Source organism: Mastigoproctus giganteus, chromosome 12 (assembly GCF_048544385.1).
Source record: "Mastigoproctus giganteus isolate SK-2022 chromosome 12, ASM4854438v1, whole genome shotgun sequence".
Taxonomy (NCBI): domain Eukaryota; kingdom Metazoa; phylum Arthropoda; class Arachnida; order Uropygi; family Thelyphonidae; genus Mastigoproctus; species Mastigoproctus giganteus.
In genome coordinates, this window is record NC_143586.1 from 61,072,852 (window position 1) to 61,097,168 (window position 24,317).

A 24,317-nucleotide genomic window follows, 5' to 3' on the forward strand; every position below is an offset into this window, starting at 1 on the left:
AGCCTCACTTTGAGTACATAAAATGAACCAGGAGAACCAGAGACCACCAGAGCCTTTACATAAAAATAAAAGATAATAAATCAAGATTGAAATTAAAAATTTAAGTGATTAATTAAGTTTAGAGAAAACATAATTCACATATTTACCTGAATAGTCTGTACTTTTTTTTTTTTTTTTGTTTACTTGTAACCACTAGTCTACAGTGAGATCAAGGTTATATTGATTAGCCATACTACAGAGTTTCATGAGTGAAGATCAAATATTATCAACATATTCTTGAAGTTACAGTGGATTCTCAGGAGTTAATATGGTTTAATTATTCTGTCATTGTTTCACCATACAGTTAATCTGACTGTGAAGTGGTGTGCAAAGAAGCAGTATAGGGGATTAAATCATCAGTTGTGCATAGCCCATAAGGATTCGGGTTTCTATAGTGAATAATCATTTCAGAGAGGCAGCACATGAAGTCCAGAGATTAGCTGCATACACTATTCCAGAAAATATTTATGTATCTTTAAATAATTTTCATATTTTAAATTATTATGCTGTATTTCACTTTACCAATAATAAAGTTTTTTTTTGTATTCTTTTGCTTTATGTGGGTTTTAAAATAGTTTCAAGTCTTAAAACAATTCCAAGAAACTTAAATTCCAAAACTGCATCTGGACAAGTGAAGGTCTTGCCATTAGTGTTATTTTGGTTAAAACAAGGTAAGATGATTATTACCAATTTTTTAATTGGTAAAATTACCAATAAAAAAATTGAATGTGTTCCTGTTTTTTTTTTTTTTTGCAACCGTACCCCTCCCACGAAACTGTTTTAAAAAAAGATGACAATGCATCAGATTACCAGTAAACTCTCCATCCATAAATATAAGATGTGTATTTTCAATCCCTGTATTGGTTAATACATTGTTTCTGCATTAAAATCTGCAAACTACTTCAGAAATTAAAAATATAAATAAATAAAAAGATGAAATTAGGATAAACTGCATTAGTAAAAATATTAAAAGTTATATAAAGATGGCATTCTTGGCTGGAAATTACTTGGAACAATGAAAATATGAAAGAATTGGGCTATATTTGAGCTTTCCTTCCCATTGCTGCACCATAAAATTACATTTATAAAACATATGGTTATATATAAGATTACTCACCACTAAAAAATATTTATGTCTGTTTTTGTGCTTTCCAAGTTCAGCGCCACAGGCAAAACACTATAGAGTAATAAGATACAATATAAGTAAAGGTTAATATCAGCATATCTCTTAGACTAAACCTTTACTTCAACTTTTTTTTTTTCATAAAAACTTATTTGAAGAGGCAAACAGATGTGTGTGAAAATAAATGAATCTTAACTTTATTAATGTAAATAAAGCCTACTGTATGCATGAAATGCGGGCATAAAATACTAAATTTTACAATATGAATATACATATATGTATTAAAAAGATACTGTAACAGATTTTTCACAAGAGTGTAATGGGTGAAAAGCAACACACGCACAAAACTAATGTCTGCACTTCATTTTGCAATGTACTTCTGAATCTAAACAGGAGTAATTTCAGCATTTTTTCTATTAAGACTACAGGATGGGCTATGACTAAAAAACAACAACTTCAAGATAAAAACAATATAAATATTGAAATGTTGCTTATGAAGATAAAGCAAATAACAAATTCAATTCATTTATACATGTTCACATTTGGTGATTCGAGAGAATAATATTTACAACAGTTAGCTATGAGTTTGCTAACTGTATAACAATAACTATAGAGATTACATATGCAGACTATAACTATATATATACAGCCACTCCCTGACTTACGTAAGGGTTGCATTCTGCGGAAATCTACGTAAGTCGGAATTTCTCTAAATGCTTATGCAGCACTCGCAAATTTGATTGAAACAAAAAAGAAATGTTTCGATGAACATGTAAATAGAATTATTTATTCAATTTTTTTATCTCATGTGCAGGAAAAATTACAAAAGTGTACAAAATTACAAAAATTTCAAAATTATAAAATTACAAAAAGAGAGCGGAGACAGGCATAACATCAGCAAGTTTTACCTTTTGACAATCGTTGCCAGAATTAACTCTCCAGCTGATAAGCACACCACTGCAGAAGTTGAGGGCTGTGGAGATTTAGAAGGGTTTTCCAACACATCACAAAATTTCTCTGCAGCTGCAGAATCGGCACTGGTGACTTCACTGCATATTTTAACGTTGTGGAAACCAGCACAATGCTTGAACCTATTAAACCACCCACTGCTTTCCACGAACTAGACTTGGGGTTCGCCGTAATTATTCTTAATATCTTCATAAATACTTTTGCTTGAATGATCATTAGACTCAGGGGCACTTCCTTCTGAATCTGATTTTCAATCCATATTATTAACAGCTTTTCCATCTTCGATATAGCACCTGAACGCTGTTTTGTGATCACTGTTGATCTTAAATGCATTGATCCTCTAACATGTTCTTTTATATATGCACTGTCCCTTAAAATAGTATTCACTGTTGAAGAAGCGAGACCTAATTCTGTGCAATAGATAAATTTTGTCTTGCTTCGTACTTAATCACTTCATTTCTAAATCAATTTTGTTTCATTTCCTAGCACTGTCACCACTTGCACTTTCCTTTGGTCCCTTTCCCTTCACCAATGCAATAAGTAAATAAGAATGAAGAGAAGATTCTGAAAATTTATTTGTTTTTTTATATGATTCAAGATTTCAGTGAAGGAGAACTCATTTCACCATAACGTAGAAAACCACAGAATTCCAGTTACCAGTATTATCGCAAATGCAATAAGATCGCGTTTATTACCCATTTATAATACATTGCACTAACAGAAAATTGCACTATCACGATACCTCCATTTATTCCCACAGGATGCAAAATACATATGTTTCCATGATTTTTTTAAGTTTGCACTTGCCAGCAAAAACTTACGTAAAGTCGAATTTCCATAAGTCAAGTATTACATAAGGCAGGGAGTGACTGTATATCTAATAGGCAGATGACTGTCACCGACCAACACAATACCACCACTTTGCTTATTAGAGGCTTGAAATGGTGAAACCCATGTTTGGTCTCCAGAGCAGAGTTTCTGGTATCCTCTCCCCCCCCCCTTTCCATCTCCTTCAGCCCATGCATGGTACCTTACATTGTTTGGGGTTTTCATAAAAAAAAAGCCAAAAATAAAGAAAACTTTCAATACAGATTTATTATAGTCAATAATACGGAAGTTTAAGCAAACTTTTTTTTCCAAAAAAATCACCTATAGCAACTACACACTTCTGCCAGCAGCTAATAACAACTACTGTAAAACAGTTTCTACAGTACATCTTGTATTAATTCTTCTAGTGACTTCAAATGTCAAACATTCATTGCTTTGTTCATTTTTAAGAAGAGATAAAAGTTTGTGGGGCTAGATCTGCTGAGTGAATGGGGAGGAACAACAGGCAACCAGTGTTCTGCTGGATGTCGTGCAAACAGTGATTTCCAGGTTAAGGACTAGAATTTTGTCTGTGCACTGTACACGAAACATCAGCTTTCATCCTGGTTAACAAATCAAGGTTCAGCTCTACAATTTTTAGGTAGATCTGAACCCTGTCACCACTTACAAGAGAACAATATCCCTGGTTGTCGAAATAACACGATTGCCTGCACGATGCACATTTGAGTTATTGTGAAGGACAGCATTTCAAGAGAGATTCTGAGAGTATTGAAGTTGTTTATCATTTGCACATGGTCACATCTGATTTCTTCCTGTACAAAAGTAACCATTTCATTCCATTACAGGCCTATCTGGTAGGGATCATAATCCATTGATAGATGTTTGTGAAAAGGCTTCATTACCATAAGCATGTAAAAAGTCTTGGTTAATGTCTTGCTAAATTTAACATAAAACTTGATGTTTCTTCACTGCTCAAGTAGATTTCAAGGATGTCTTTTACATGATATGGTTGAGAGGCATTCTTAAATGTGTGAGAGCTACAATTGCTCAAATATCTGTTTTCGGTGTTTAAAAAGCTATTTTTCTGATCATAAATATTCTGAACAAGTCAGGAATGTAGAGCACAGTTGTCCCCAAGGTTCAGTTCTTGGTCCTTTTGCATGAAATATTGTCCTAGATGAGTTCCTAGAAAACAAATTTGAATGGGCTGACTCTGTTGCCTAGGCTGATGATATGGCATTCTTGTTTATGATAATGCCAGGTCTGAACTTGAAATTAGAGCTACTTTTGTGTTAAATGGTTTAATTGGAGTAAGAAGTATAAGCTTACAATTTCTTCTAAAAAGATGGTATATATGTTGCAGAAAGGCAGGCTGAGCAGGAAGTTTCCCAGTAGTTACGAATCAGGGAGTCTCCTTGAAGTATGCTGAACATCAGATACTTGGTATCTGATGTTCAGCATAATAAAATAAAATAAAATTTTTATATACCAAGCTCAAAAGAGCTGTCAGGGTGGGTTGGAGTATAAAAGGCCAATCACTTAACTTACTTTATGATTTTGATCTATGCTTCTGTTGCTTGGTATAACAGAGTTCAAAATTCTATTATTCATAAACATTTGTTATTGGAATAAAAGTTTACTCTTCTAGATACAACTTGGGCTTCTCACACTAATGAGGCCTTGCAGGTGATCAAAGGTAGGCTTCCCGCAGATCTCCTGTGACACATTATGGTTTAATTTATTGTACAATAAACTAAACAATAATCTCCTACTCAGAGGAGAACAGACTTTATATGACATTAAGTCTGAAAAGAAAAGAACACTTGAGTGCCGGCAAATAAATTTTTACTCATGTTAGTATTATAAATACTAGGAAGTCACCTCGGCTTCACTTTGGGTTAGGTGATACTTTTCTAACGACTGGGCATGGCCTGGTCCTTAGTCTTTCCCAGCTTGGTCTATCTGGGAGCGGCCTACATTTCTGTGTTGGGGATGAGTCAGTCACCTGTATTATACCAAAATGTAGTAATTACTGTATTTTCCAGACCATAAGATACCGTTTTCCTGGAAAAGTGGCCTAAAATTCAATTCATGAACTAAACAGATACCAGACTTGAAGTTAATGAGTCTCTACACCACTACCTGTGTGCACATGCATGTGCACGCGCACACACACACACACACACACACACACACACACACACACACACACACACACACACACACACACACACACACACACAACAATATAAATTAACTAAAATCATTACAGAATATGCTGAAAAGTGTATATCTTTCTTGTGTAAACATGTGTTCACTCTTTTCAATGTATTCAATGCAGCTCTATGAAGAATATGTTCATATCCCCAGGGGCTCACATCTGGTGAGTATGGGCTTGGCGCACCCAGGGGCCTGAGTTGGATATCATCATTCTTCTCTTCCTTGGTGATTCCTTTCTACTTCTCTCTCAGGGTAACTCGGGAATTTTTTTTTTTTTGGCTGGTGCAGCATAAGCCTCAGACTTACTTGCATCATATGGCTGATAATAATGAATAATAATAATAATCAGTTCTCAATGTTTTTCCTCAGTCATATTTGGTATAGGCTAGTTTAGATAGATATTTATTACTAAATGTCTCCTGGCATCAAAAATGATTTGATTATTGCAATGATATTGCCTTTTGCCACCTGTCTAAAAATCTCTCTCTCTCTGCACCTTAGATATTGTGCTCTGTTGCCACAGTTATCTTGGAATGCACACACTGTTGGCTAATGAACTGTGTGATAAGTAGATAACCCTATACAAATGAAATTTTTTTTCTATTTATTTCTGATTCAACTACACATGCACAAACACACACAGAGTTATTCAATTAAAATACAACCCAATTTTTATACAACAAAATTTTTATTAAAATTTTCTAAAGTTGCAGTATGTGGAGAAGGAAATGTTCATGAACAAAACCTAACAAGCTAGGGAGAGAAAAGAAAACAATTTTTATAACATTTAGATCTACCATACACCTGAACATCCAACCTAACTAATCAAATTTCTTATTGAAATGTCAAATACTAGTTACATAATTTAAGAATTAAGATACCACAAGAGTTGCAATTACACTAGTGGGCTTAGGGACACAAAAAATACATAAATTTTACTTAGAATATTTACTGAGTCCACATTGAATTCAAAGTTTATTTTATTTTGAAAGAAAAATATCACATTAGCTACAATTTAATATATCTGTTTTTTTTAATAACTTAAAAACAAAGCTAGTATACAAAATATGTTTATTAAGAAATAAATGTGGACAATTAAGAAATCTTTTTTAATTCAGTATCTAAATGTTGTTTATTTTACATTATTATTTTGTTATTATTATTAGTAATAGTGGCATATGATGCAAAACATTGTGAAAAAAAAAAAAAACCTCCCATACCATTTGTCCATTTGCTACAATAATTGGCTAGCTCATCCTTGAATTTATTCAAACTCCCCACTTCCAAAACACCAGATAGAAGTTTGTTCCAATAATTAACCACCTGGTGGCTGAAGGCAAACCACTGCACATCTATCCTGCAACTATCTTTCCTCAATTTGAAACTATGCTCCCCTCATGTGTGTAGCTTGAGCAAAAGTAAGGATGCCATCAGCACTGAGCTTGCCAAATCCATTCAAAGCCTTAAATAAACACCTCAATCAGATCACCTCGCAGCTGCCTAGTCTCCAGATGCTGCAATTTCTGGAAAATTAGGCAGATGGGCCGAGAAATGTCAGTTGAACTTTAACTTTGACAAAAGCTAATGATATTGATGAAGGCATATCAGGCTTAATTTCTAAGTTTGTAGATAGTACAAAGATTGGCAGGGTATGCTACTGTAATAAGATCTAGAAAAATTAATCAGATGGGCTGTGATATGGCACCTGAAGTTTAACACTAAAAAATACTGTATCTGGGTAGCAATAATCCCAGATTAATGTACCGACTTTGTGGTACTAACTCAGGGCAGCGGAAAATTAAAAAGACCTAGGGGTAATTGTGCAGGCAGATACGAAGTTCTCTGAGCAGTGCAGACAGGCAGCCAGGATAGCTCGGGGGTTTTGTCAATGATATACAGGGTGATTCAGAAGGAATAGTAAATATTTTGGGAGGTTATAGTATCAATTATTCTGAGTAAAAAAGTTCATATAAACATGTGTCCAATTCGTAATGGATACGGAGATACAGTTGTTTGAAACTGCCGTGCACAGCTCTCTGAATCAGATGTGACCAAGAAGCAATTATAACCTGATGCTGTTTGGTGTTAGAACTGTTTAAGAACAGGGCCCCTGCAAGTGGGTAGGCGAGGTAAGCGTCGCTTACGATCACTTTGGAGGGTGCCAAAAATTTTTTGACATTATTAATGGACCTCTGTTAAACGAACTTCTTTATAGAGAAATTTTATATTCAGTGATATATATTTTTTAAATTCCCTTTGGTAATTACATTTAAAATAGTTTCCGTAGAATGAAGAAAATTTCCATATGATTAACAGATTACGAGTGACTTTACTGGGAATGCATTGTTTGCACCTCTGGCCTTCAGGCAATTGAGCCAATTAGTGCTGCTGCTAAGCACGAATTAAGAGCCAAAGGGATTACCATTCTGCAACTGTTAAAACCTATCCAACTGCCTGTCCCACATACAAAGAAGTCGCGCTGGTCATTGATTGGTTTTAACCAATCAGATGATCAGCGCGACTTCCATCATTAACTAGTATTCAACACTATATAAATAAATAAGTATGTGAAATTGCAGACACGTTAATTTGTTTATTATCTGGATCTGTGTTTCACATTTATATTTTTCAGTTGCAAAATATTTTTCTTCAAGTTCTCTGTGCTCAGGTAGATTTAGGGCTCCATTGCCGCCATGCTTCTCTATCCTGTGCTATCCTTTTAATTCCTGCATAATTTCCTCTTACCATCCAATCCATCATTCCAATTCTCCTTCTCCAAACAATTCTCGCACATCTACTCCTCGATCACATTCCTCAACATACTTGCTCTTCCCAAAACATATCCTATATTTTGTCGTATACTTGGTTCTTTTACACTAACGTTCCCTCTTCTACTTTCCTCAAAATCTTATTACTCACTCTGTACACCCATATCACCCTTTTCGTTCTCCTTCACACACACACATCTCGAAAGCTTCTAGCCGTCTAATCTCCTCTTTCCCAGTGTTCATGTCTAGTAGCCATATAGTTTCCATCATTTGCTTTCTTAATTCCTTCTAGAAATTTCTTCTCAACAATTCTTTTCTATTACTAAATGCCTCTTTGCCCATTGCAATTCTTGTTTTCTTTTCATCCAGGCTTTTTTCCGTTTTCTATCATTATGCTCCCCAAGTATCTGTATCTGTCCACCTATACTAGTATTAGTATTAGTAATGGCCGCATAGTGCAAGAAAGCCTATGGCTTATGCTGAACCAGCAAAAAAAAAAAAAAAAAAAATTCCGAACTAAACAATGATAAAAACAAAAAAACATAAATAATAATAATTAATAAAAAAAAAAAAAAGGAAATTAAACCTATCATCCTATGCGCTTCCCTTACCCGAATGTACTATCCAGATGACCTTTGAATTTCCCCAAACTGTCAGCCTCTACCCCCCATGAAGGCAACTTATTCCAGTAATTTATAACTCGCTGGCTAAAATAAAACTTCCTGCAGTCCAATCTAAACATTTCCCCCCCGTAACTTGAATTTATGTCCCCTAGTTCTAGCATCATTTATAATCTTGAAAATTTCGTCCTCATTCATTTTACTGATGCCTCTCAGAGCCTTAAACTCCTCAATCAAATCTCCTCTAAGGTGTCTAGTTTCCAAACTCTGCAACCCACATATTCAAAGTCTTTCTTCATAAGGACGCCCTTTTGCCGATCTCACCAGGCAAGTTACCCGTCTTTGCACCCTTTCAAGAAGCTCGATGTCTTTCTTTAGGTGCGGTCTCCATACTTGAACACAGTATTCCAAGTGTGGTCTAACATAAGCCTTATATAATGGGATTATCACGTCCCTATCTCTACTTGCAAAAGTTCGATAGATCATCGATAGGACACCATGGGCCTTCCTTGCAACCTGTTTACAATGCTCAGAGAATTTCATGTCTGACCGTATCGTAACACCCAAGTCCCTTTCCTCCAGTACTGGGTTTAGTTGAACTCCACCAAGTGAATAAGTTATTTTGGGATTACTCTTTCCCAGGTGTAATACCTTACACACATTGTTGGATTAAAGCATAGCTGCCGTTTTTCTGACCATTCATGAAGTCTATCTAGGTCTCTCTGAAGAAGCTCGGCTTGACAGTGATCATTAACTACTCTACCAATTTTAATATCATCTGCAAATTTAGACATCATGCCCTCTATCCCTTCATCGATGTTGTTTATGAAAATTAAAAACAACAGTGGTCCTAATACTGATCCTTGAGGAACCCCACTTCTTACATTAACCCAATCTGAGGAACAGCCGTTTATCACAACCCTCTGCCTCCTGCCCTGAAGCCATCCTTCTATCCATCTAAGGATTTTCCTAGTGATTCCAACCTGTTCCAGCTTATAAAGCAACCACTCATGTGAGACTGAGTCAAAAGCTTTGCTGAAATCTAAATAAACAATGTCGAAATTATTCCCTAAATCCAGCTCGTGAGTGACCCTTTCAAAATAGTGAACCAGATTTGTTAAACATGATTTTTCCTTTACAAAACCATGATGAGTATCCTTGAGAATTTCAATTTGATCCAAATGATCCTGAATTCCACCCTTGATCATTGCCTCCATGATTTTCCCTACTACTGAAGTCAGACTGACAGGTTGATAATTTCCAACTTCACTTTTAGAGCCACCCTTATGTATGGGAGATACATTTGCACTTTTTCAATCCAAGGGAATCTCCACAGAGTCTAGTGATGCTCGCATAATTAGCCTCAATGGTTCAATGAACTCGCTTGCCGCCTCTCTTAAGATTATAGGGTATATTCCATCAACTCCAGGAGCCTTACTGGTCTGTAGGCTCGAAAATTTTTTCATTAAATAATCTTGCGAAATTTCAATATCATTAATTACATATTTTTTAACTTCGCTCCCACAATTTACCATTGCCACAAAAGGTTTTTCATTTGTAAATATCGATGCAAAATAACTGTTGAGTTCATCTGCAACGGCAGCTGGTGTATTTAATACTATCCCCTTTCCCTTACATAAAGGTCTGCTCTGGTTTGTCCTGCCCTTCTTGGCATTTATATATGTGAAGAATTCTTTATCCCCCCTCTTTGCTCTGTTTGCTAGTGATTTCTCATAAACTGCCTTTGCCTGTCGAACCTTTTCTGTGACTCTATTACACGTCACCTTGTAGCTGTTATAGGCTTCAGTACTTTTTATTGCTCTGTATCCTTGCCATGCCACCTTTTTCTGCTCAAGTAATGTGGCAACTTCACTATTCATCCAACTTGGAACCCTCCTCGTGGAGTATTTTTTTAATGGTATATACGCATTCAAGGCATCTGTGATTAATGTTTTAAAAGCGTACCACAGTTCAAATGTATTCATTTTCTGCACGATATCTACCCAGTTAATAGAGGCCATGTAGTACCTTAAGGCATCGTAATTTCCTTTTCTGAAATTAAAACCCATTCCTTTGCCTTTTACTTCTGCTACCTCTCGCGTCATCATCATCCACGGTAGAACTCCGTGAACACTTCCTGCTACTGGTTCCTCTACTGTCAGCCCTGTTATGTCGTCTGATTTATGTGTGATGATGAGGTCTAGGATATTCTTTTCTCTAGTACTTTCCCTGACATGTTGATACAAATAACAGCCATCTAGTTGATTTAAAAATTTTGTATCCCATGTTGAGTTTCCTTCCCATTTACTCCAATCAATTAGAGGCAAATCGAAATCACCCATAATAAGGCATTGACGCTTACTTGCCCATTCCATTTGCATGTACAGGCTTTCGTCATAATCTTCACAATCACCTGGACTGTAGATTACTCTTACTCACATTATACCTTTGTTTCCAACTATCTCACACCATACAGATTCTATACTAGCACGTGAAACGTCTGAATCCGGGAAAGCTATTGTCGCAATCAGGCTGCTTCTGATAAGAAGCAGTATCCCACCACCCCTTCTATCTACCCTATCCTTCCTAAATACATTATACAAGCCGTACTTAAACTCATCATCACCAATTTCTGGGTGGCACCACGTCTCTGTAAGCCCTATTATGTCCGCGTTACTTGTTATAACCAGCAGTTCGAATTCGCTCATTTTATTGACGACACTTCTAACGTTACTGTATAAACAATTAAGATTTACTGTTCTTGTATATTTAACAACCCTAAGACAACCCTTGAAGTTTTTTAGGCTCTCTTCCCTGATATTAGCTACCCGCTCACGTGAAACGTTTCTGCCCCCAGAACATCTAGATAATACGTCCAGTTGGGGTAACAGATAAGAACTCTTAAGGTATGTGCAAGAGTTACTTTGACCAATGTTATCAGATAAACGCGTGTCAGTATTACCCAAATCCCCCCTAACTAGCAGTTTCCCTGAACCTTTAAGGTATCCTCAATAATAGTGGCAAAAACTTTTGCACCACCTTTGTTTAAGTGTATCCCGTCTCTACAAAACAAATTCCTTCTACCTACAAGTGTGGGCCATGCTGATAGAAATTTCCCCCCTAAAGCCTTGCAGATTCCTTCAAGTCTTGAGTTAATCCACAAGGCTCTTAACATATAATCCCTCCTATCGTGTCTGGGCAGAATTGCAGACACATAGACATTGTGGCCTAGCTCACGGCATTTCCTCAGCATGGTCATTTTTCCAACAAATCGTCAGATCGTGTACGTTTAATATCATTAGTCCCCATATGAATAATAATATTCTCTTTACCCCCTTTAAAATCTGACAATCTGTTGGTGACATCATCAATAGTTGCTCCCGGCAGACATACCTGGTTCTACTCCACCTATCCTTATTACAAAAAATATTCCCCATTTCCCTGACAATGGAGTCGACTAATAAAACAATGTCGTTTTTAACCAGAGTAGTTTGCACTTGGTTTTTCTGTTTTGAGGCTCGAATCGAATGTGCATCACTTGGTAGATTGCTGGAGTCTTGGGTCCCTGACGAGCTCCCAGATGCATTATTCTCGCAAGCACCTGTTTTTTTCAGACTCTTATTCCATCTAATGTTATATTTTTTCAGGGACTCTTATTCCATCTAATGTTATATTTTTTCAGGGACTCTTATTCCATCTAATGTTTTTTCAGGGACTCTTATTCCATCTAATGTTATATTTTCTTCTCCCTGGCCACTTTGAAATTAACATTACCATGATGTTATTGCTGTTAATCTTCAGGCTGCTTGTACTATTCAGGCTATTGTACTCTTTTATTGTGCTGTTCAAAATGTCCAATGAGCTCTGTAATTCTTCTTCATTATTAGCAATCAGTATCTAGTAAAAAAAAAAAAGTAAATTGCAGCCATTATCAACCCACTGCAGGATGGAAGCCTCCTCAACAATTCATGCTGAGGGAAATGGACCATAATCTGCCACGCTGGTCCAGTGCGGGTTGGCAGATCGATCGTATTCAGCAGTCAGGGGCTTGAACCCCGGTCTACTCAAAGAGCGCGTGCTACTGCACTCCTGCTCCTGACCACTCGGCTACGGAAAACCAGTATCTAGTCATCTGCAAATCTTATTGTCTTTATCTTCTTTCCCCCCCCCTACTTTTACACTTCCTTTCTGCTCTTCTTTGAACTCTTTCATCAAAGCTTCTGCATAAATAGTATGGGAGAAGACATGGAACGTCCTTGCCTTACACCCCTACAAATGGGAAATCAGGGAATATTTTAAAGAAAATATAAGAGAGGAACCATTCAAAAAATTCTCAATTCGGCTAATAATATAGCTACTATCATTGGCATTCGTGCTTCGGTTTTCAGAAGTAAGATCTGTAATAAAAGATTGAAAATACATCATTTCAATTATGAAAGTAGAGAGGAAGCTATTCAGGATCCGCAACAAAATTTCAAAATTATTATTTTTTTTCTTTCAGATTATGCACAGAACAATTTTTTCATTAACTGAAAGGTTTAGAAATATAAAAGAAATCAATTAACCGCCAACTCTTAAAACTACCTAGAAACCTTCCGTCTGATCAATGATCGCCAGTATGGATTCCTTCAGTGTCGATCCACTGGTGATATTCTGGCTTATGTTACCCATTTATGGACACATTGAATGGAAAAGTTCGGTGAAACACAAGCAGTTGCTCTTGACACCTCAAAGGCTTTTGATCATGTTTGGCATAAAGGTCTTCTAAACAAGCTTCCATCTTATGGTTTGCCAACTGTTTTTTGTAATTGGTTATCCAGTTTTCTCTCTCATCGCTCACTGAGGTTGATGGTAGATGGCTCTCTGTCTTCTAACTTCTCCACTAATGCCTGTGTCCCCCAAGGTTCAGTTCTTTCTCCCACTCTTTTCCTCTTGTATATTAATGACCTTCTTCCATTGAATGGAAATCCTATCCATAGTTTTGCCGATTGTAGCACATTGTATTCTTCTTTCCATTTTAAGAAACCTTGCCCTGCTCAATCAGCTTCAACTTCTTGAAAATCTACTACCAATTCCTTAAATGCCGATCTTCAGGTAATTCTCCAGTGGGGCAAAGACAACTTAGTTGATTTCAACCCTTCTAAAACTCAGTCTTGTCTTATATCTCGCAAAAAGGATTCTTCTGCTCCTATGCTTATCTTTAGTGACACTCCGATTCCTAGGCAAAATGATATATCTGTTTTGGGGATTACCCTGACTTCTAATCTCTCTTGGCACAAGCACCTTACAAATATTGTTTCCTTTGCATCTAAAAAACTTGGTTTTCTCTTTTGCTCTCAGCGTTACTTTTCTTCCAAACAGCTGCTCACTCTGTATAAATCGCAAATCCGCCCTGCCATGGAACATTGTTCCCACATCTGGAGTGGTGGCCCCCAGAATCTCTCTCGGGCTTCTTGATTCCATTCAGAAGAGGGCAGTGAGGTTAATTAATGACTCGTCTCTAACAGAGTCTCTTATAGTCTCTCTGTCTCATAGACGTACTGTTTCTGCTGCATGCCTTTTCTACAGATACTTCCATGGGCACTGTTCTATTGAATTGGCTTCTATAATTCCCGCTCTCTCTTTTAAAACAGTCCAAACACGTGCTGCCACCAGCCAACATCCATTTACTGTCCAAATTCAAACTCACAGAGCCAACTTTTCATCTTCCTCATTTATTCATTCAACTGCCGTTTTCTGGAACAACCTTCCTTCGTACGTATTTCCTGAAAATTACAGTCTACAGAAGTTCAAGTCTAATGTCAACAAATATCTTCTGAAGCACGGTACTAAGTACTATAGGTTCTAATACCTCTCGTGTTTGGGGTTTTCATAAAAAAAAAAAAAAAGTCACTACTAATGCTTCTAAGTTTACCAGTTTCCTCTACAGTAGGTGAACGGAGTTTTTCAAAATTAAAATTAATCAAAAATACTTACAATCGACAATGTCTCAACGACGACTCTCTAATTTGGCAATAATTTCAATAGAAAATGATCATTTGGAACAAACAAACAAATGAAATAATTAATCAATTCGCATCTCTTAAAGCAAGAAACATAAATTTGCTTAATTTTTTTAACCTAATTTTCCTTTTATTTTATTATTGTGATAGAGTATGATTGCGATTTCCAGAATTTCAGAATGATTTTGTTATTTTTGTTTGTTGTTTCATTATACGTGAGATATGTTGTAGTTCTTTTCTTTTTCAATAAATTAATAATAATTATTTATACCTTATTTTATTTTTTAATTGAAATATTTTGGGGCGGCAAATTTGAATTCGCTTACTGGAGACACATAGGGTCACAGCAGCCCTGGTTAAGAATGCCACAAACCTTCCCACACATACTGATATCGTGTTTGTCTACAGTTTTTGCATTAGAAGTGCTACTGCTGCTTGTAGAGAATACCATTGACGGTTTCCTAATGGCAGAATATGGGATTCAAGAGCATTTACTAGTGTTTACACCAAACTGCATGAGACTGGTACAGTTCCCAGTGCTCATATTTCTTATGAATGTGCATATGAACAAAATGTGGATGAAATAGAACACATTCTTCAGTCGTTAGAATATAGTCTTACTATTAGCACATGAAGAATTTCTATGCGTATTGGTGTTCCACAGACAAGAGTATAGCAAATGTAAGCATGGCTTGTATCCATTAGACATACAGTGGGTACAACACCTTCAACCAGAAGACAACGCCCAGCAAATGGAATTTTGTCGGTGGGTAAATGCTAATCGTCAATTAATTCCATTAATACTGTTCAGCGATGAAGCTACTTTCACCCGTGATGGTATCAACAACACCCGTAACTCCTATAGGTGGTCAGAAACAAATTTTCAACATCGCTTCTCTGTAAACATATATCATCGACAATCAGTTGATTGGGCCTGTTGTGTTACAAAATCATCTTACAGGACCCATTTACCTAGAATTTCTGAAAAATGAATTTCCACTACTATTGGAGGATGTTCCCTTGGCTACAAGAATTGGTATGTACTTTCAGCATGACGGAGCTCCTGCATATTATACCTGTCTGGGTGATACAATAACTAAATCGAACTTTCCCTAAACGATGGATTGGCTGTGGTGGTCCTGTTCATTGACCACCAAGATCTCCAGACCTCACACCATTAGATTTTTGTTTATGGGGATGGATGAAAAGCGCAGTATACAAAGAAAAGATGAATACAAGAGACAAATTGCTCGTTTGCATTTTGGATACTGCTGCCTCATAAAGGAACACCAAGATAACCTCAGAAGAATAACACGTCATATTGCCACAAGAGTTGCAAAATGCACTAGGGTTGGCGGTGGGATTTTCGAACACGTATTGTGAAGCGTAAAAAATTTGTCAATTATTTGTGTTTTGTATCATTCAAAAAGTTAATAAATACAAAAATTAAATCATTTATCATTCTTTAATATCTCTAATGATGGCTTTGTGTACACCAGTTTCAAACAGCTGTATCTCCATATCCATTGAGAATTGGACACATGTTTACATGAACTCTTTTACTCAGAATAATCGATACTATAACATTCCAAGATACTTACATTCGTTTGCATTTTGGATAAAGCTAAATTCAGATGGAATCCTTCCCCTTGCTCAGACCATAATTATGAGGTGAACACACTTCCAACTGTTGTAGAAGAGGGCAGTTTTAATAAATTGAAAATAGTAGAAAAACTATTAGACAAAATGACCAGATGATATGCAATAGTTTTTTTTGGCTGATGCTGTATATTCCTCCTAAATCACCATGTATATGAATTTTGCTAACAGAAACAAGGAGGTGATTATTCTATTGTATAAGGCAATGGTTAGAACACATTTTGAATACTGCATACATGTCTGGAAGTACATTTTAAGAAAGATGTGAATCTACTGGAACAGGTGCTGAGACAAGAAATGAAATTAGTAAAGGGAACAAAAGGGTGCCCTCACCAGGAAAGGATTCACTTCAGCAGAATCAGGAGACTAAACACCTGAGAGGAGATCTCACTGAAGTGTTTAAGGCTCTGAATGAATTGCTAAATTCAGATGAAATCCTTCCCCTTGCTCAGACCATAATTATGATGAGGTGAACACACTTCCAACTGTTGTAGAAGTGGGCAGTTTTAATAAACTGAAAATAGTAGAAAAACTATTAGACAAAATGACCAGATGATATGCAATAGTTTTTTTTTTTTTTTGGCTGATGCTGTATAAGCTTGCTTTCTTACATCATTTGCCACTATTAATACTAATAACTTAATTTCAGGTTACATCATTAAATATTTCATGGGCAAATTCTCCAACCATGCATGCACTCCCAGTAGAAAACTAACTGTCAGGCACTGGGAACAAGTTTCTTTTTTTTTTTTTTTTTTTTTTTTTGCATAATTAAGATTTGCAAAAATTAAAACTTTTTAAATAAATTCTTTTAAATATTAATAGGATCTGATTTTCCAATGTCAGGGTGAAATTACCATCAAAAATACTAAAAAATTATAAAAAAAAACTTGAAAGGACTTGTAAATAGATATGTTATTAAGACAGAAACATTGACACATACAACAATTCCATATGCATACTGCCAACTTTTAAACTCCACACTGCATTAGAAATTATATTTCACAGGCAAAAATAGACATTTTCATATTAAAATACATGAAGAATATTGTTTACCAGTACAATATGCTTTTAAACATTAGTTTACCTAATATGAGGGGACTCCGTAGCCAGGTGGAAAGCAGCAGCAGTGCGTAGCACATGCTTCTTGATTAGACCGGGGTTCAAGCCCATCACCACCAAATACGGAGGATGCGGAAAGGTCAGGGAATGACCACCGCATATCCCGGAGCAAAATGGCCTTAGTTCCTAATGCTCCTAAAAACCAAATAACAACAAACAAACAACAACCTAATATGGCACTGCTGTCAGGAGCATTTCCAAATTTTCACCAGAATTCTCTCATACTCGGCACTGCTAAGAGGTATTGTTAAAATTCCAAGAATGACTTTGGATAATTTATTATATTTCAAGCCTTCTTATGCCCTTGTCAGTTCCACAGCCAAGGACCACTGTACATCCTACTTTCATAATAGCATTTAGTAAGTTCTCACACTGAAGTTATTATTATTATTAGCAATATAGTGCAAGGAAGCCTGAGGCTTATGCTGAACCAGCCAAAAAAAAAACAATTTCTGAATAACCCTGAGAAAGAGAGAGAGAGAGAGAGAGAGAGAGAGAAAACAAGAGACAGAAATAGAAAGGAATCACCAAGAAAGAGAAGTTAGAAAACATCTACTCTTCATCTATTTCTTTATCTTTCAAGATAAAGATTTCGAAGTTAAAAATGATGCGCTGCCAATTAATTAAATTTGCACTACCTCAGCATTTATATCAACATAATTTTTCACTGGGAATTTGCACACCACGTATGCATGCAACCATAAAGTAGGTAGCAAAGGAAGTAAGCAAGCCCTTAGCCATAATTATGAGAGCATCCTTGGACTCACCACGGACTGGAGATGTGCAAATGTATCCCCAATTCACAAAGGGGATCTAAGGGTGACATGAGTAATTATGAACCAGGTAGTTTAACTTCTGTTCCGGGGAAAATAATGGGGTCACTGGTCAAAGATGCATTGCAGGATCATCTAGACAAGACTGCAATAATAATTCAGATACAGCATGGGTTTGTTAAAGGGAGATCTTGTCTGACAAATTTGATTGGATACTATGATGTGGCTACAAAGGATTTGGACGCAAAAATTAATTTTGATATCTACTTGGATTTCAGGAAAGCTTTTGACACTGTTGCATGGAAGCCTACTGTACAAATTGGAGCAGTATGATATTAAGGGTAAGTTGCTACAATGGATAGAAGGGTGGTTGAGTGAGAGAAGACAAAGTGGCAATCAAAGGATGCAGCTCTTCAAGGGCTAATGTTATTAGTGGAGTCCCCCAGGGTTCGGTGTTGTTTTGTATATTGATAAATATACAAAACAACAGTGTGCCCACTGTTGTTTTGTATATTTATCAAAATACAAAATTATTTATCAATATACATCACCATGCCTTGAGCACTGAACACAGGTCTTGAGCCCTCATTTTAAGAAGGATGTAGAGTTGCTTGATTGGGTACAGAGATTGTTTGTTTGTTGGTTGGTTATTTGGAGCATTAGCAACTAAGGCCATATTGCTCCGGAGATATGCGGTGGTCATTCCCTGACCTTTCCGCATCCTCCGTATTTGGTGGTCACGGGCTCGAACCCCGGGTACAGAGAAGGGCATCAAGATTGGTGAGGGCAACAAAAGGGTAGTCTTACCAAGAAAGGCTTAAGTTCTGCAAATTGCAGCATCTGGAGACTAGGCACCTGTAAGGTGATCTGATTGAGGTGTATATGGCCTTGAATGGGTTGAGCAGACTCAATTCTGATGGGATTCTTTCTCTTGCTTAGATTACAAACCTGAGGGGGCATAAATTCAAATTGAGGAAAGGCAGTTATAGAATAGAAGTGGGAAATTTGCCTTTTGCCAGCTGGTAGTTGATTGCTGGAACAAACTTCCATCTGTTGTTTTGGAAGTTGATAGCCTAAAAAATTCAAGGAGGAACTGACCAAACATGTAGAGGGAATGGACGTGTGAAATTGTTTTTTTTTTTTTTTTTGGCTGATGCTACATAAGTTTGCTTTCTTTCATCACAAGCTTCTACTACTACTTCCTCATCAAAACAAAAAGAGCAGAATCTTCGATTTTTTAGGCTCCCCACTACCCTGGCAGTAAAAATACTTATTACTAGGCTAGAATCATCCATCTGGTTTAGTCTGCTATGGTAATCAATTTTCAAAATGGAAAGGCAAGATTTAAAAACTGTTGGTAAAATAAATTTGCACATTACATTCTTCAATATATTTAGGAATAATCTCAGTACATGGAAGTGGGATGTGTTGGATTGAGGAGCTATGTTTGGATTTTCAAATATTGGCATAGCATTTCAAAAAAACAAGCAAATTGCTTTAGTCAATCCAGAAGAGAGAAACATGGACAGACTTTCTGCATGAGTGAGGATAACATGCCTAGAATTATCAGCTTGCCTGGCCTTTCTGCAGGGTTGCTTTCTGCAGATGTTTGCTATTCAGAAATTCTTTCAAAAGTTTTAGTTCATGACCTGGATTTGTATGTCAGTGACACTCTCTAGTGATTGCTTATATTTTTCCAATTTAGTAATTCTGAAAAGAGCACACATTGCTTTGCTCACCACTTTTAATCTCTTCCTTAAACTAATCAAAGGTTGCCACTATTCAACCAGTCTAATTATATATTAACCAAAGATAGGAGGCAAAGCAATGTGTGCTCTGCAAATTCCTGTGCACCAGTTGAAACTGTTTAAATCTTTCTTTCCAGAAATTCTTTCAAAAGTTTTGGTTCATGACCTGGATTTGTACGAGTTAGTGACACTCTAGTGATTGCTTGTATTTTTCAATTTGGTAACCCTAAAAAGATCACACATTGCTTTTCTCACCACTTTTAATCCCATCTGCAGATCAAAGGTTGCCACTATTCAACCAGTCTAATTACATATTTAACCAAAGGTATCAGGTGACTACACACAAACTTAAAAATCTTTTTTTTTACTTCAGTGATCAGTGACATGCATGAGTTGAAAATGTTTAAATTTTTCTTTTCTTTTTGCACTTCTCTCCAGATAGCAATTAATATCTACCAAGTATTCATCCACTTACACAGGAAGGCAGGCAGCTCCCTTTTTTAGGGCACAAATTAATAAGATGACAAGGACAGCCTATTATTATTATCAAGTACTCAATCAACTCTTTTAATACCCTTGCTATTCCAGGTTTTAGGCCTACCATAACTGATGCATTATCGACACTAAGTGCCAGCACTAAAACCATGCTTTCAGGTTGTTCAGAAAAAGATGTCCAGTGTTGTAACCTGTAATTATCTTCCAGTGATGACACTTAGAACAAGCTGCTTTTGATTTGAAGTTTTTATTTTAATTCGACAGGTCATCACAATGGGAAATAACTTGGAATCACTTTGATTCAGTCTGCCATCTGTGGTAATCAATATGGCCCATTTTTCAGAGCCATCACTAGCACTTCTTTCCTTTTCTGTGTAATTTCACTAACAATGCCTGTTGTTTTCGTTCTTCCACAACTGTATTTTTTTTGTTATTTGGCTAATGGGAAAGGTATTTCTGAACAATGTGCCTGCATAATCAGCACAACTCAGAGGAGGATTATTATTACTAGCCATATGGTGCAAGGAAGTCTAAGGCTTATGCTGTACCAGCGAAAAAAAAATTTGAGTTACCCTGTGAGAGAGAGAGAGAGAGTGGAAGGGAATCACCAAGGAAGAGAAGAATGATGATATCCAGCTCAGGACCATGGGTATGCCAAGCCCATACTCACCAGGTGTGAGCCCCTGGGGTAAATTATGTTCTATAACAAAAGATGCAAATATAAATTTACTACATATGACAAAATCATCACCATAAGTGCAATATCTATTTTTGTATTTCTTTCTATGCACTGCATGCTGTGCATAGAAAGTGAAATATCATATATACATATAATATGCAAGGCAAAGTTACCTTTTTCATATTTTACAATACATGAAAAATCTTGTGATATGGCTTCCAAAATTTGAAGTCATATTTCAGTGGAATCTTATTGAGAGACAATGTTGATTTGCTTCAGACGACAAAGTTCAGTGAAATATCACACATTACAGCAGTGGCTTTCAAACTTTTTTTAATAACAGCACCCCTAAGTAATTTATTTTATTTTGTGGCACCCCTACTCAATTTTCTTCTTGTTAGATCGGATTCTGTGTGTGTGTGTGTGTGTGTGTGTGTGTGTGTGTGTGTGTGTGTGTGTGTGTGTGTGTGTGTGTGTGTGTGTGTGTGTGTGTGTGTGTGTGTGTGTGTACTGGAATTATGTCTAATGGCAATTAGATTTAAATATTAAATTTTTAAATAGCATAAATGAGGATATTAGCTCCATGGTTCGATCACTACAAACCTGATGCTCCCAAGTAGTACCATAATTTTAAAATGTAATAATGTATAAATAAGTTAAGTATATATATATATATAATATTAAAAATATGTTATATGATAGTTATTACAGTAATATAGCTATAAACAAAATTACAATTCATAATACAAATTATATATATACTGTATATATACATAAAATAATTTTATTCTTTATATAGAGGCACTAAATAAACATCAATTATAGATCACCACATAATTAAAAAGATACCACACGCCTTTTTATAATGAAATAAATATATAAATTTTTAAAAAAATAAGTTTAAGTAACAAACCCAAATTACGTAGCACCCCTGGAACGTTGTTGCAGGACCCTAAACGGCATCCCGGTTGAAAACCATTGCATTACAGTGAACAATGCTATTATGGCACTTTTTTTATCTTGCGTTGTAGACTATCACGGCATGCGTGATAGCCAATTCTTTAACAAAAATAAACAGAAATTCACAAAATTTAATAAAATAAATCCAATTTACTGTAGTTTTAATTTTTTTGTGAAAAGAAAAGAGAGAAAAACTGAGTTTTGCAAAAGGACTGAGAAACTCTTTGTCACCGACTATATTATGAGGGTGAAACAGAGAAGGGTCAAATTGAATAAAAAAATACAAGATTCTACATCATAAATCCAGAGAGGTGGCACCTATGCATGAGTTGACCAGTTTATGGAAAGTAAGCTTAAAAAAAAAAAAAGTATATTAAAAAATATTTCAAGCATTTTCTTGAAAATAAATAGACAGTTAAGCGGTTAGCAGAGGAAGAGTTGCATAAATTACCAGAAACTTTTCTCAGATTTGCAATAAAATCTTTATCAAGCTTCAACAATGACATAACATGCCATACCATATATGGGATCACGCAGATCACAGAAATGTTGCAGTTGTTTTTTTTATGTAAACCCCAAACACGAGAGGTATTAGAACCTATAGTACTTAGTACCGTGTTTGGGTTGGAGGTTGGGAAGATGGAAGAAGATATCTGTTGACATTGGACTTGAACTTCTGTAGACTGTAATTTTCAGGAAATATGTATGAAGGAAGGTTGTTCCAGAAAACGGCAGTTGAATGAATAAACAAGGAAGACGAAAAGTTGGTTCTGTGAGTTTGAAGTTGGACAGTAAATGGATGTTGGCTGGTGGCTGCACGTGTTCGGACTGTTTTGAAAGAGAGAGCAGGAATTATAGAAGCCAATTCAGAAGAGCAGTGCCCATGGAAGTATCTGTAGAAAACGCATGCAGCAGAAACAGTCTGTTGATGAGACAGCAAGTGGAGAGACTCTGTTACAGATGAATCATTAATTAACCTAACTGCCCTCTTCTGAATGGAATCAAGAAGCCTCAGAGAAGTTTTGGGGACACCACCCCAGATGTGGGAACAATATTCCATGGTACGGCAGACTTGCAATTTATACAGTGAGCAGATGTTTGGAAGAAAAATAATGCCGAGAGCGAAAGAGAAAACCAAGTTTTTTAGATGCAGAGGAAGCAATATTTGTAATGTGCTTGTACCAAGAGAGATTAGAAGTCAGGGTAATCCCCAAAAGAGATATATCATTTTGCCTAGAAATCGGAGTGTCACCAAAGATAAGCATAGCAGCAGAAGAATCCTTTTTACGAGATATAAGACAAGACTGAGTTTTAGAAGGGTTGAAATGAACTAAGTTGTCTTTGCCCCACTGGAGAATTACCTGAAGATCGGCATTTAAGGAAATGGTAGCAGATTTTCGAGATGTTGAAGCTGATTTAGCAGGGCAAGGTTTCTCCAAATGGAAAGTGGAATGCAATGTGCTATCATCAGCAAAACTATGGTTGGGATTTCCAGTCAATGGAAGAAGGTCATTAATATACAAGAATGGGGGAAAAGAACTGAACCTTGGGGGACACCGGCATTAGTGGAGAAGTTAGAAGTCAGCCATCTACCATCACCCTCAGTGAGCGATCAGAGAGAAAACTGGATAACCAATTACAAAAAACAGTGGGCAAACCATAATGGAAGCTTGTTTAGAAGACCTTTATGCCAAACACCATCGAAAGCCTTTGAGATGTCAAGAGCAACTACTTGTGTTTCACCAAACCTTTCCATTGAATTAGTCCATAAATGGGTAACATAAGCCAGAATATCACCAGTGGATCGACACTGACGGAATCCATACTGGCGATGGTTGATCAGATGGAAGGTTTCTAGGTAGTTTAAAAGTCGGCGGTTAATTGATTTCTCCATTACTTTAGAAAGTAGAAGTATGTAATTGCAATGGGACGATAATTGGATGGGAGGGATTTGTCACCCTTTTTAGGAACTGGCTGGATATGAGCAAATTTCCAAGCAGAAGTAAAGTGAAAAAAATCTGTGCTCCTGAACTTACTCCTATTCTTTGTTGCAAAGAATAGGAGTAAGTTCAGGAGCACAGATTTTGAGAACAAGTGGAGAAATACCATTGGGACCTGGAGCTTTCTTAGCATCAATATTCGTCAAAATCCTTCTGACATCCTTTTGACGGAAGACCACAGGAGGCATTGAATGGGGTGTGTTGGGAATGGTGGGAGGTGTTTTACCAAGATCATTAATACATGAGTTGGAAGAAAAATGGGATGCTAGCAGGTCAGCTTTATCCTTGGCTGAAGTGACAACAGAACCACCT

General features: G+C 36.4%; 1 protein-coding gene across 1 annotated transcript in view; it reads right to left on the reverse strand.

Moving 5' to 3' along the window:
* Positions 1-24,317, reverse strand: part of LOC150077098 (transcriptional adapter 2-beta-like) — a 201,889-nt gene that overhangs the window by 143,176 nt on the left and 34,396 nt on the right. Inside the window, exon 3 of the mRNA XM_090385784.1 lies at positions 1,157-1,216. Within this exon, the coding sequence (XP_090241910.1) occupies positions 1,157-1,216 (60 nt within the window). The remainder of the gene's footprint in view (positions 1-1,156; positions 1,217-24,317) is intronic.